At 47.6% G+C, this 12,621-nt stretch overlaps 1 protein-coding gene across 2 annotated transcripts; it reads left to right on the top strand.

Moving 5' to 3' along the window:
• Nucleotides 1-792: 792 nt before the first annotated feature.
• Slitrk5 (SLIT and NTRK like family member 5) lies at nucleotides 793-8,056 on the top strand. 2 transcript variants are annotated; one of them, XM_048341185.1, is made up of 2 exons: nucleotides 793-1,189; nucleotides 4,461-8,056. In XM_048341185.1, the coding sequence occupies exon 2, from the start codon at nucleotides 4,469-4,471 to the stop codon at nucleotides 7,364-7,366; it is 2,898 nt and encodes a 965-aa protein (XP_048197142.1). In that variant the 5' UTR covers nucleotides 793-1,189; nucleotides 4,461-4,468; the 3' UTR covers nucleotides 7,367-8,056. The 2 variants fall into 2 exon arrangements, with proteins under 2 accessions (XP_048197142.1, XP_048197141.1); XM_048341184.1 differs by having other exon boundaries at nucleotides 793-1,769.
• The last annotated feature ends 4,565 nt before the right edge of the window (nucleotides 8,057-12,621 follow it).

The following is a 12,621-nucleotide window of genomic DNA, read 5'->3' as shown; positions in this document are numbered from 1 at the left end:
CCTAAAACTAGTGGGGGGGAAAAAAACTGAAACACGCAAAAGAGGCTGGAAAGCCCCGGGTTCCCAGGTAGGGTGAGGCACCCCCTCCTGGGGTCTGCGCCCCAAGTTCAAGCTGCACTGTGAATGGCAGAGGCCGGGCGGCAGCCCCTGACCGGGGAGCACCGTCCAGCTATCTCCCGGCCTCCCTTTCCGAGCCGGGCACCGCACAGTCCCACGCTCGTCTTAGGCACATGGTCCCAGACTTCTGTCTTCCACATTTTGACATCCGAGGGGGGCCGGGGCTGAGCCTCCGGAACCCCGGGACGCGCCAGCGCCCTCGGCTGCCACCTATCGGCCGCCGGGCGCTCGCGTCGCCCCAGGCCCATCATGTCTGCTGCAGCTTGGCTGGCACCGGCGGCGCGACCATAAACAAGTGCCCCACCGGACGGGGCCCGGCGCCGGCTGCGGAGCCCCCGCGTCGGAGAGCCGCGGACGGGGCTTACCGTGGTGCCACCTCCTGGATCCCCGGGAGAGGAGACGCGACTTTCTTTGAGTTGCTCCGAGCCGCGGGGCGCGCCGGACCCGCCACAGGCTGGGCAGAAGGACGACGCGGGTCCTGGAGGGGGGAGAGTTCCGAATCCTGACGGCCGCGCGCCGCAGCTGGGAAAGCGATGGAGAAACAGAACCCGCACACGGCCGGAGCCACGCCATAGCCCCGAGGACGCGGGAGCCGTGCACATACTAATTAGGGAGTCGCGGCGGCGGCGGCAGCGGCGGCGGGCTGGGCGCGGGGGCCGCGGCGGCGGCGGCGGATCCCAGTGCGGTGGTCGCCGAGCGGGGAGGGAGCGGAGCAGCGCGGAGAAGCCGCAGCCGCGGTGTCGCCGCCGCCGCGGGAGCCGGCGAGGGGCCAGTGCCACCGTCTCTCGCCCCCTCACTACCATGTACAGCGTGCGCTGCAAGAAGAAGACGGGCGAGGCGCGCACACCCGGGCGCCCGGCTCCCTCTGGCTCGTCCTCGGGCGTGCGCCACTGACCAGGGGGGGCGGAATGTGGTGAAGAAGGAGAGGAGGAAAGACTGAGGGGGGAGGGGAGGGCCGGCCCGCGCCAACCCAGGCCCCGGGGTGCGAGGAGCCAGAGGCGACTGGAGGGGGCGGCGGCTACAGCTGGGTCGGAGAAAGTTGCCCCCCTACCCCCCGGTGCAAATGGGAAGTGTAAGTACCCACCCTGGGAGGGGGGAGAGGTGAGGACTAGGGTGCCGGGGACCCCGCCGATCGCGCACCCCAGCGCGGGTGGGTGTGATTGTGCAAGCGAGCGTGAGTGTGAGCCGGGTGCCAGCGCTCGCCCAGGCTGACCGTCACGTTGGCGGAGCCGGCGGGGCCCGGCTGGCTTCCTTCTCCCCGCGGCCCCCCGCCTCCCGCTCCGCGCTCTCCCTTACCGCCCCGCCCGGCTCGGGCTCCCAGCCCCTACCGCGAGGCGCCTCTCCTCCCCCTCCTCCCCTCCCACCGTTGGCGATCTCCCCCCCCCCCTTCCCGCTTCCTCCACCCCCCCCCCCCCAAACCCCGCTGCCCGCTCCGACTACCGCGGAGAGCGCCGGGGAGAGCCGTTTGGGGAGCCCCGGAACCCGCGGTCGCCACCGCGGCGGCGGCCCGGGGCTGGCGGCGTCCAGGCGCCGCTCTCCTCCAGCGGTTCACCCCGCGCTGCTGGCGGCTTTCTCTCCGCCTGGGCTTCAAAAGCCCAGTGCACGGTCCTAAGGATGGCTCTGATGAGTGGGCCCCAGAGATGCGAGACGGGGTAAGTCTGGCGTTTACTTTGTAAAAGAGCCTCTCCTCTCCTCTCCTCTCCTCTCCTCTCCTCTCCTCTCCTCTCCTCTCCTCTCCTCTCCTCTCCTCTCCTCTCCTCTCCTCTCTCTCTTTCTCTCTCTCTCACACACACACACATCTCGTGTGTGTATGTGTGTGTGTGTGTGTATGTGTGTCGCGGAGTGGCTTTCTTTTCCTCTCCTCCCCCCCCCCCCCTTCTTCCTCCCTTTACCCTTCCTTCGCTTTGGGGAGGCGTGGGGGAGGGGATCCTCGCGTCCTGGAACTCCGGGTGCTTCTGCCTGGGCGGTCGTTCGGGCAGCTGTGTCCCGAGCTACGGGTCTGGGCCTGGGTACTGGGCTCCAGCCCGAGCAGCTCCACGCTGCTTTTAATGCAGGCATGTACCCGGCTGTGATCTAGGCTCTATTTTTCTTTTTTTGGGGGGTGGGGGGTGTAAGAACTATTACAGTCCCTCGCCCCCGCTCTCCAGATTTTTTTTTCCCCCTTGATAATCTGAAAATGTGATATGTACCCGCGAATCTCCATCTCCGGTGCGTTTCCCAGTCGGAATGTTAGCCATCGCCGGCTCATTCAACTTTATTTTCTCAAATGTTCGGTCTCCGTTGATGGCCGGGAGTGGAGCAAGAAGCAGCAATCCCACCCTGGCTAAGCAGAACTGAATTAAAGTTGTAAACGCTCGAGTTGAATACTGGCTGGACACAATTTGCCATGGGCTCTCAGATGAGGAAGGAGGTGAATGGGGGCGGGGAGGAACAGCGAGGGTGGGGGAGGGGACACAGCCCAGTTGAATGGATGTGCAGATTTGATCCAGCGGAGAACCCAAATTTCAAGGTAAACGTTTTGCTTTCCTAAGAGGGTGTTTTATGCCAGGAGACGTTTGCCATTGTGACGGGAGGGTGGGTATGCTAGCGAGGCTTATAACGGGTGGTACCGATTTCGTCTCGCCACATCTGAGTGGCCAAACGTGAAAGATTCGCATGCACACTTGTGCGTGTGCGTGTGAATGCAGGCAGTTTTAATAACGCGTGCTAGAGTCGACTTGGGCATCAAAAGCAAGGTGTCCAGGCTTGAACCTGTGCCTCCCTCAAAAACATCTTGGCTTTGGGGCTTTAGGTGAGGGATTGCGATTTTTTTTTTTTTTACACTACACTTTGGTGGTGAGGCAGAAGGCAACGTAAAAGAGAAAAGGCATCGGTTCTCAGAGCCCAACACATTTCTTCCTATCAAATGCCAGTCTATCCTCTCTGAGCGCCGACCCCCCTAGCCAACCACACACACACACACACACACACACACACACACACACACACACACACTCATGCCCTTCCTTTCAGAGTGCTACTGTCCACAAAGAGTCGCAAGTCAAAAGCAGCCTTCTGAGAGAGAGATGGGGAGGGGGGAGGGAAGAGAAGAAAGGAGGGGGTCAGATTGATTCCTTGGAGAGATGGAATTCGGACGTTATAGCCCTGACCTATGTCATTTGCTCTCTTCCCTTTCACCCCTCTCTTTTGCTGTTTAAACTACCCCGGATCGCTTTCACTTAGAAAAAAAAATGGGAGGGGAGGGGGCATGGACAATTAAATGTAATAAGCATCTAAAAATGGAGATGTTGGCGAGGTGGTAGCGCCTTTCAAATCCAGCTAATTCAGTAGGGTTAGTTTTGCATACCGTGGCAAATAGACGCGGAGCCCGAGGTAAGGGAGGTTTTGGCGCTGGTCCTTGGTTTACTTTTAGCTGATTATGGGTAAGCTGCAGGAATGTCCTCTTTAAACTCAAGGTATTCAGAGGTAATCCGAGATTGCGGATGCCTTCGCTGAGTTCTTTGTAATCCATCGTGCAGAACTATTTCAGTTGCTTAAAGATGCGGTTTGGTGGCGTGGCAGGCATGATCAATGAAGAGAAGTGGTCGCAGGGCGCTCTCGGGGAAGAGCTGCTAAGTGGCACCGTGCATGCAATTAGGAGGCTGATGTGCTTAATAGTGTCATAGTGAAGTCCACCATCAAAGCAAGCACACTCTCCTTTTCCTACCCATCCAGAGCTCTGGGAGACAACTGGTGATTTAAGAGCTCCTCCTGGCCCCCTTTGATGCATTATCTTGGATCCCTTTCGCTTCTGAAAAGTATTCTTTAGGTTCCCACCCTAACATTTCTTGCGATGGATTAAAATAACCCAAGTATTGTGGCTCCTTGCTTTTCTGTTTAAAAAAAAAAAATGAGAGACCTTCCTGGTGAACTGTTAACTGAAGAGAAGGGGGGAGGGAATAGGTGAGGTGGGGAGCATTGTAAAATGATGCTTCTTTTCTCTTAAATTAGAACCATGAAACTGAACTGACAGCCATTTTATGTATATTTATGGATTGGTTTTGGAAAGGGGGGGGAGCAGAGAACACTAAAAATGGGACTCCAATCTGCCCTCGTCTTGTAAAGAGTGGCACATTGGTGCTATGCTCATTAGGAAATGAAGTGAGCCTTTAAATCACAATGAATATCAAAATTTAATCAAGTCTGGAGTGTGTTATGTTCCACTGGGGCAGGGAGGGGGTGTCATTCATATCTCCTCCTGGATTTCAGAGCAATAGTATAAGGGAAGAGAGACTCTGATCCATCCTTACATTTTGTTTTTGGTCATATCCTATTGTTTCCTTGTCTTCCTCTCTCCCTTGCAGGAGGTAAAATGCACACTTGCTGCCCCCCAGTAACTTTGGAACAGGACCTTCACAGAAAAATGCATAGCTGGATGCTGCAGACTCTAGCATTTGCTGTAACATCTCTCGTCCTTTCGTGTGCAGAAACCATCGATTATTATGGGGAAATCTGTGACAATGCATGTCCTTGTGAAGAAAAGGACGGCATTTTAACTGTGAGCTGTGAAAACCGGGGGATCATCAGCCTCTCTGAAATCAGCCCTCCCCGATTCCCAGTCTATCACCTCCTCTTGTCTGGAAACCTTCTGAACCGACTCTATCCCAATGAGTTTGTCAATTATACAGGGGCTTCGATTTTGCATCTGGGTAGCAATGTAATCCAAGACATCGAGACGGGGGCTTTCCATGGGCTGCGGGGTTTAAGGAGGTTGCACCTGAACAATAATAAACTGGAACTTCTGCGCGATGATACTTTCCTTGGCTTGGAGAATCTGGAATACCTACAGGTCGATTACAATTACATCAGTGTCATTGAACCCAATGCTTTTGGGAAACTGCATTTGTTGCAGGTGCTTATTCTCAATGACAATCTCTTGTCAGGTTTACCCAATAATCTTTTCCGTTTCGTGCCCTTAACGCACTTGGACCTGCGGGGAAACCGACTGAAGCTTCTGCCCTATGTGGGCCTGTTGCAGCACATGGATAAAGTGGTGGAGTTACAGCTGGAGGAAAACCCCTGGAATTGCTCTTGTGAGCTGATCTCTCTCAAGGATTGGCTGGACAGCATCTCCTACTCCGCCCTGGTGGGGGATGTGGTTTGCGAGACCCCCTTCCGCTTACATGGCCGGGACTTGGATGAGGTATCCAAGCAGGAACTTTGCCCCAGAAAACTGATTTCAGACTATGAGATGAGGCCACAAACGCCTTTGAGCACCACGGGGTACCTGCACACCACTCCAGCCTCCGTGAATTCCGTGGCTACTTCTTCCTCTGCTGTTTACAAACCCCCCTTGAAACCTCCTAAGGGGACCCGCCAACCCAACAAGCCCAGAGTACGCCCCACCTCTAGGCAGCCCTCTAAGGACTTGGGCTACAGTAACTATGGCCCCAGCATTGCCTACCAGACCAAATCCCCGGTGCCTTTGGAGTGTCCCACCGCGTGCACTTGTAATCTGCAAATCTCCGACCTGGGCCTCAACGTCAACTGCCAGGAGCGCAAGATCGAGAGCATTGCCGAGCTGCAGCCCAAGCCCTACAACCCCAAGAAGATGTATCTGACGGAGAACTACATCGCCGTGGTGCGCAGGGCCGACTTCCTCGAGGCCATGGGGCTGGACCTCCTGCACCTGGGGAACAACCGGATCTCCACGATCCAGGACCGAGCCTTCGGGGATCTCAGCAACCTGCGACGCCTCTACCTGAATGGCAACAGGATCGAGAGGCTGAGCCCAGAGTTGTTTTACGGCCTCCAGAGCCTGCAGTATCTCTTCCTGCAGTATAATCTCATCCGCGAGATTCAGTCTGGAACGTTCGATCCAGTCCCCAACCTCCAGCTGCTATTCCTGAATAACAACCTGCTGCAGGCCATGCCCTCGGGGGTCTTCTCTGGCCTCACGCTGCTCAGGTTGAACCTGAGGAGTAACCACTTCACCTCTTTGCCCGTGAGTGGCGTCTTGGACCAGCTAAAGTCGCTCATCCAAATCGACCTGCACGACAACCCGTGGGATTGTACGTGCGAGGTGGTGGGCATGAAGCTGTGGGTGGAGCAGCTCAAAGCGGGCGTCCTGGTGGACGAGGTGATCTGCAAGGCGCCCAAGAAGTTTGCCGAGACCGACATGCGCGCCCTCAAGTCGGAATTGCTGTGTCCAGACTATTCCGACGTGGTGGTTTCCACGCCCACGCCCTCGTCCATCCAGGTCCCCGCCAGGACCAGCGTGGTGACCCCGGGGGTGCGCTTGAACAGCACCGGGCCCCCCGCGGGCTTGGGGGCCGGCGGAAGGGCCTCGTCGGTGCCCTTGTCGGTGTTGATCCTCAGCCTGCTGCTGGTGTTCATCATGTCCGTCTTCGTGGCCGCGGGTCTCTTCGTGCTGGTCATGAAGCGCAGGAAGAAGAACCAGAGCGACCCCACGAGCACCAACAACTCGGACGTGAGCTCCTTCAACATGCAGTACAGCGTGTACGGCGGCGGGGGCGGCGGCGGCGGCGGGGGCGGGGGCGGCGCGGGGGGCCACCCGCACGCCCACGTGCACCACCGCGGGCCCGCGCTGCCCAAGGTGAAGACGCCCGCGGGCCACGTGTACGAGTACATCCCCCATCCCCTGGGTCACATGTGCAAAAACCCCATCTACCGATCGCGGGAAGGCAACTCGGTGGAGGATTACAAAGACCTGCACGAGCTCAAGGTCACCTACAGCAGCAACCACCACCTGCAGCAGCCGCCGCCGCCGCCGCCGCCGCCGCAGCCCCAGCCGCCGCCCCCGCCGCAGCTGCAGCTGCAGCCCGGGGACGAGGAGCGGCGGGAAAGCCACCACCTGCGCAGCCCCGCCTACAGCGTCAGCACCATCGAGCCCCGGGAGGACCTGCTGGCGCCCGTGCAGGACGCGGACCGCTTTTACAGGGGCATTTTAGAGCCCGATAAACACTGCTCCAGCACCCCCGCGGGCAACAGCCTGCCGGAGTACCCCAAGTTCCCCTGCAGCCCTGCTGCTTACACTTTCTCCCCCAATTATGACCTGAGACGCCCCCATCAGTATTTGCACCCGGGGGCCGGGGACAGCAGGCTGCGAGAACCGGTGCTCTACAGCCCCCCGAGTGCTGTGTTTGTAGAACCCAACCGGAACGAGTATCTGGAGTTAAAAGCTAAACTAAACGTTGAGCCGGACTACCTCGAAGTGCTGGAAAAACAGACCACATTCAGTCAGTTCTGAGAGCAAGGACCCTCCGTGGGAGCGTTGGCATTGAAACCCCACAAGCAAGCAGACACACGCAAACACACACACACACACAGTGAACACGTTGGATTCATTGTGTTGTTTCCACGTTTAGGGTGAAGTGCCTTGGCACGGGGCTTCTCCGTTTCCGCGGAAGACAACGGAAAGGGTGTGCAAATTCCTTTTTCATTTGACCACGCGGGAACCCATGTGTGTCCACTGGGCACATCGCTTCTCTTCTGGTGTGCTGGGGAGGAGAGAAGGGCTTTGTGGACGGCCGTGTGCATGGGAGGTCTTAGGGAAGTCACAGGAAGTTGGTGGTTTTTGTTTTCTTTTTGGGGGGTGGGGAGGTAGGAGTGTTGGAAGTGCTGCGGGATTGGAATAGTGGGCGTGGCTAGGCTCCACCTTCCCACATCTTCCCGCCCTTCCTTCCCCTCACCCCACCGTCCCCCCTGAAAGCCATGGGTGGGCCTAAATGGCTTTGATGGAGATATTAACACCTCCCTCCCTCAGCTTTACTAGGAAGTTTATTCTCTTTCTCTGCCACCCCCCCCCCTTCCCTCTCACCTCCCTTCTTACTCTGTTTCTTTGCTTTTAAAGGATGTGTTTGTATGCATTCTGGACATTTGAATTAAACAACACAGCAACAAGGAAAGTGTTGTGATCCAAAAATAAGAGAAAAAAATTTTTTAAAAGGATCGCTAGAGATGTGGACAAATCATTAAAATTACAGAGCTATATGATCCATAATTGATTAGTCAAAATAACTTATTGATGAAATATACAAATATTTTATTGTAGCACCTATTTTTATATGCACATTTAGCATTTCCTCTTTCCTTGACTATTTAGCCTATGATTTTTCACAGAGTTGTCCAATTGTATTAGGAGCTGTTTTTCCAAACTTCTAGTGATACCAGGGATGGTATTTTAAATCTTTAAAAATATGGAGCATTTCATGGCAAAACTTTTTAAAAAGCCAGTGCAACCCAGCCAATTGAATCTGAATTTAAAAATAATAATAATAAAAAGGTGATGGTATCCCAGTGTGTACACGAAGACCAAGTGAGGGCAACTAATTGGGCCATTTGATGTGAAAACTGTATGGACATCTGGGGTTTTTCTTAGAGAAGATTTGAAAGTATTTTTAGTAGTGAACCAAAATGATGTATTGATTTGACTACTATTGTAGCCAGTTTTTGATTGTGTAACCAAACCCAGTTATATTTGTACAGGTCCATGTGTACTGACACCTCAGAAGACCAAATGACGGACTGTACACTGTCTTTATCCCTGTGGGCAGCAAGCAATGATGATAATGAGAAACAGGATCTCTGTAAGATGGGCTACTGTTGTTACAGTCTCATATGTATCCCAGCACATGTAATTTTTTAAATAGTTTCTGAATAAACACTTGATAACTATGTCAAATTTGAGGGATTTAAGTACTGATTACTTGGTGTGCAAAAGACAGCTATGTGTGAATGGTGACAACTCCATTACTAATAATCTAGGAAATAATAGTTAAATTTTACCTCTGATTACAAAAAAATTCAAAATGTATATATATGAAATATGCTTTTGTTGATGCAGGAGATTATATTTTTCTGAATGTGCCAATTAATATGTTTATTAATGATATTTTAATTGCACATTTGTATTTACTGAGGTAATCATCTAATCCATGGATCATGGTAAGTAATATATTATATATTGATTGTTTCATTTCAGTATATTCTATTTTGTCATACCTATATTATTTATTCAGCCTGTGGTTTTCCATAATGTCTGGATTTTTAACTGTGTGAAACTCCTTAGACAATTGTGATGGGTAGTTTTTCAAAAGTTGACCTGAGTCCTCCATGTTCATAATGTTGCCATTAAATACATGAGTATTTATGAGCAGGCAATATCCATCTGAATCCAAATGAGCCATGTGCTCCAGTGCAGCTTGGTGGTTGTCCCCATGATCTCACCTAGCAGGTGTCTCAAGGGCTGTTCATGAAGTTCACGTTCAAGGCACACTTGCCATGGCATCCTGCCACAAAGAGGCAGCATTCACCCATGAGTAAATTGACAGGAACTACTTTCATTCAGATTGCACAGGTGGGAAGTTTCCCAGAAGATTTTTTTTTTCAAAGTTGTAATGCAACATTGACCAAATGCAGTGAACACTCTATGTTCTTTTCAACATTTTATCTTCCATTTTTCCCCCAAAGAGAAAAGATGTCATGAAGACAAATATATATCTCTTGCTTTTCATCTACCTCCTCTATATTAGATTCAAAATAAAGAAAAAAAAGGAAAAGAAAGACACTAGCATTATTATCACATTTGAGAATGCTTATTACTTTTCTTTCTTCTTTTGCATGATGGGAGTAGCTTTTGTCATTTAATAATGCCAACTTGAATTCCTGATCATTATTAAATGACCTACAGGTGCCAGGTGAAATTTGCCACACAACTAAGTTTTATATCTTCATTGATGCATAAAACAAAAAGGTAGGAATTACATAAAATCAAGGTGTATTTCTGGACAAAGAAGGATTATTGATGTATTCTTTGAACATTTTCACAATTCTGGTCTTTTAAGATCAGTGGTGTTTTGCATATTCTTTTCCTATTGAGGCATAGTCTTTCATTCTACGGTGTTCAATGCTTTTTAAACTAGTAAATAAAAATATGTGATTTATTAACAAAAATTACTTAAAAATTTCAATTTAGAAGATAATGTAATCTCATTGTGGCTCTAATGTGCTTAAAATATTTATCATGTTCAAACCATGAAACTGTATAGAATGAAAAATGGATTGCCTTTCTCTTTATAGTTTCTTGACAATACACAAATATCCAAACTCTGTACTTTTACATATTTTATTTGGGTTATTTTAGGTTGTTTGCTTAGTAAATAAATAGACTGGATACATTCAGTGGTATGTGAATGGATATAGGAACTCTGCACATTCTCTCCATAATATTTTGGAGAATAATAATATGTAATCTTTCTAGCATCAATTAATATATGGATGCAAACTAAGCTTACTTTTTGTGCTTGTTCTGTTTGATATGTTTCATAATCCCATGTACATATGTTTCCTGGTAAATATTATACAATATTATTTTCATGTATGATTACATTGTGAAATTTTCAAATGATCACATATAATGTATTCCATATAGATGTACATAATTTATATAACTATAAAATCATTTACACTATATTATTTTTTGTAGTTATGTGTTCACAACTTCAGGATAAAGATAATAATTGGAACACAACTTACATTTCAGCAAAATTCTGATGTTTCCACTCGTACAATAGGACATTGTGGCACCTCTCCTATGTACCCCGATCTGTCCTTGATTTTCTGCTCTCTCAATCCCAGTAGGGAACTAGTGGGTAAAGAAAACATGTAGAGAGAAAGTGGAAAAAAAAAGTTATCTAATCTGAGATCTTCATTCCTTGAATTTAGACTTCGGTTACATTTATGTTCCTAGTACTTAATTTGTGACCAATTATTTGAAGACATATGCTTTACTTTCACTTTGTTCTGAAATCCTTCTTTTTCCTCACATTTCTCTCCCTCCTCTCTCTTTTCTCATCATTATTTTTCAGTAGGAGAAGGTAAAGAATGAGAATCATTCAGTCATTGAAATTGGCTATTTAATGTCAAGAGTTCAGTGGATTGTTCCCAACGTCACTCATCTCCAAATTAAATGAAATGCAGCAAAGCACAAATATGCTTCCAATTCAATCGGAACTGTATTCATGGTGTAGTTCTCATCGTAACATTAAAGATGTCATAGACAGGGTAAAATGTTTGGTTTGACTACTTTTTAAGAATAGATTTTATTATTTTTTGTCTTTTTGTTTGTTTGTTTGTTTCAGTACTGGGGATCAAACCCAGGGTATGGCACTGTGCTTTGCCTCTGAGCTACATCCCAGCCCAAAAATAGATTTTGAAGTAAGAAAAGAGAACTAGAAACTGATGGAATAGATTGAAATCCTAAAAGTCAGGCACATTTAGTTAATTGACATTTGAATTAGAAAAATTCAAACCTTATTAAAATGGTAATCACTCAGTTACCCATCTATTAAAGTTAAGAATGTTTCTCAAAGCCCTGAATTTCTGTTATTTTGCAAAACACGTATTTGACTGTCATTTTAAACGTGTAATAGTCATTAGTCATATGCCTAAAAATAATGAATATCTATATCCAATGTTTTATCTTGACTGACACTTGATTTAGTAACTATTTATTAATTTTACATGAATTTACTGTCTATAACAATTGTCCATGTGTGTATACATATACATTTATAAGTATATACATTTTTCATAAGTATTAACATTTTATGTCACATAAAAATGATAGCTTGTGAGTCATTGGTTATGCCATTTTTATACAGGTTTCTTATGTTTCATTTTTTTATTTTATAATATACTTTCATGTTTTATACTTTAACAATGTTAGATTGGGGACAAAGTATTTGAGGCAGTATGTTTGAGAAACTAATCTTATGCTTTATTTTTTTCCTCAAATTTTAGCTTACTATTTGGCTTACAAATCGCAAGCCAAATATTTATTCTAGTAATTGTGCTGATATTGTCAGATGGGTAATTTTTGTACACATTTTAAAAATAACAATATTTAATCCAAACTACATTTGAGTGATTTTGATTATTTCTTATAAATTCATTTGAATATCAAAATATAAATTTCAGAGAATTGAGTTATTGCAAATATTTGAAAAATTACTTTATTTTCTATTCCTATTAAAATGTAATGTGTTGCAGTTTGTCAGATACACTGTATTTAATGTGGCAGAGTCAACTCATGGATGAAGTGAAACTGATAGAAATCTTTGAATGAAAATCTTTCATTGCACTTTTTAAGTTAGGTATCTCAAGCAGTAAATATGGAAGAATATCGAATGTTTCTATTATAATAAACATGTAACTGTTCAACAAAAGTACATGTGTTTCTAAAATTAAAAACATTAGCCAGTGTTTAATGGGAAAAATTAACTGTTTCTTTTAAATTTTAAAATGTGCAAAGACAGAGTTGTAGCTTCTTTTTAAAAACATATACTTGGAAGATACAAATTTGAATACTATTCATTTTGTAAAATAGTTCTAACAAATATCCCTGTAAACTTATTTTAAATTTAACTTTAATACATTGATAATCATATTTATACATATAAAAATATATAGGCAAGTATCAAAGTTCTGTTATTTTTCATTGTT

The sequence above is a fragment of the Perognathus longimembris genome, chromosome 3, assembly GCF_023159225.1.
Source record: "Perognathus longimembris pacificus isolate PPM17 chromosome 3, ASM2315922v1, whole genome shotgun sequence".
Taxonomy (NCBI): domain Eukaryota; kingdom Metazoa; phylum Chordata; class Mammalia; order Rodentia; family Heteromyidae; genus Perognathus; species Perognathus longimembris.
The sequence above is the reverse complement of the archived record's forward strand: the minus strand, read 5'-3'. Positions and strand labels throughout refer to the sequence as shown.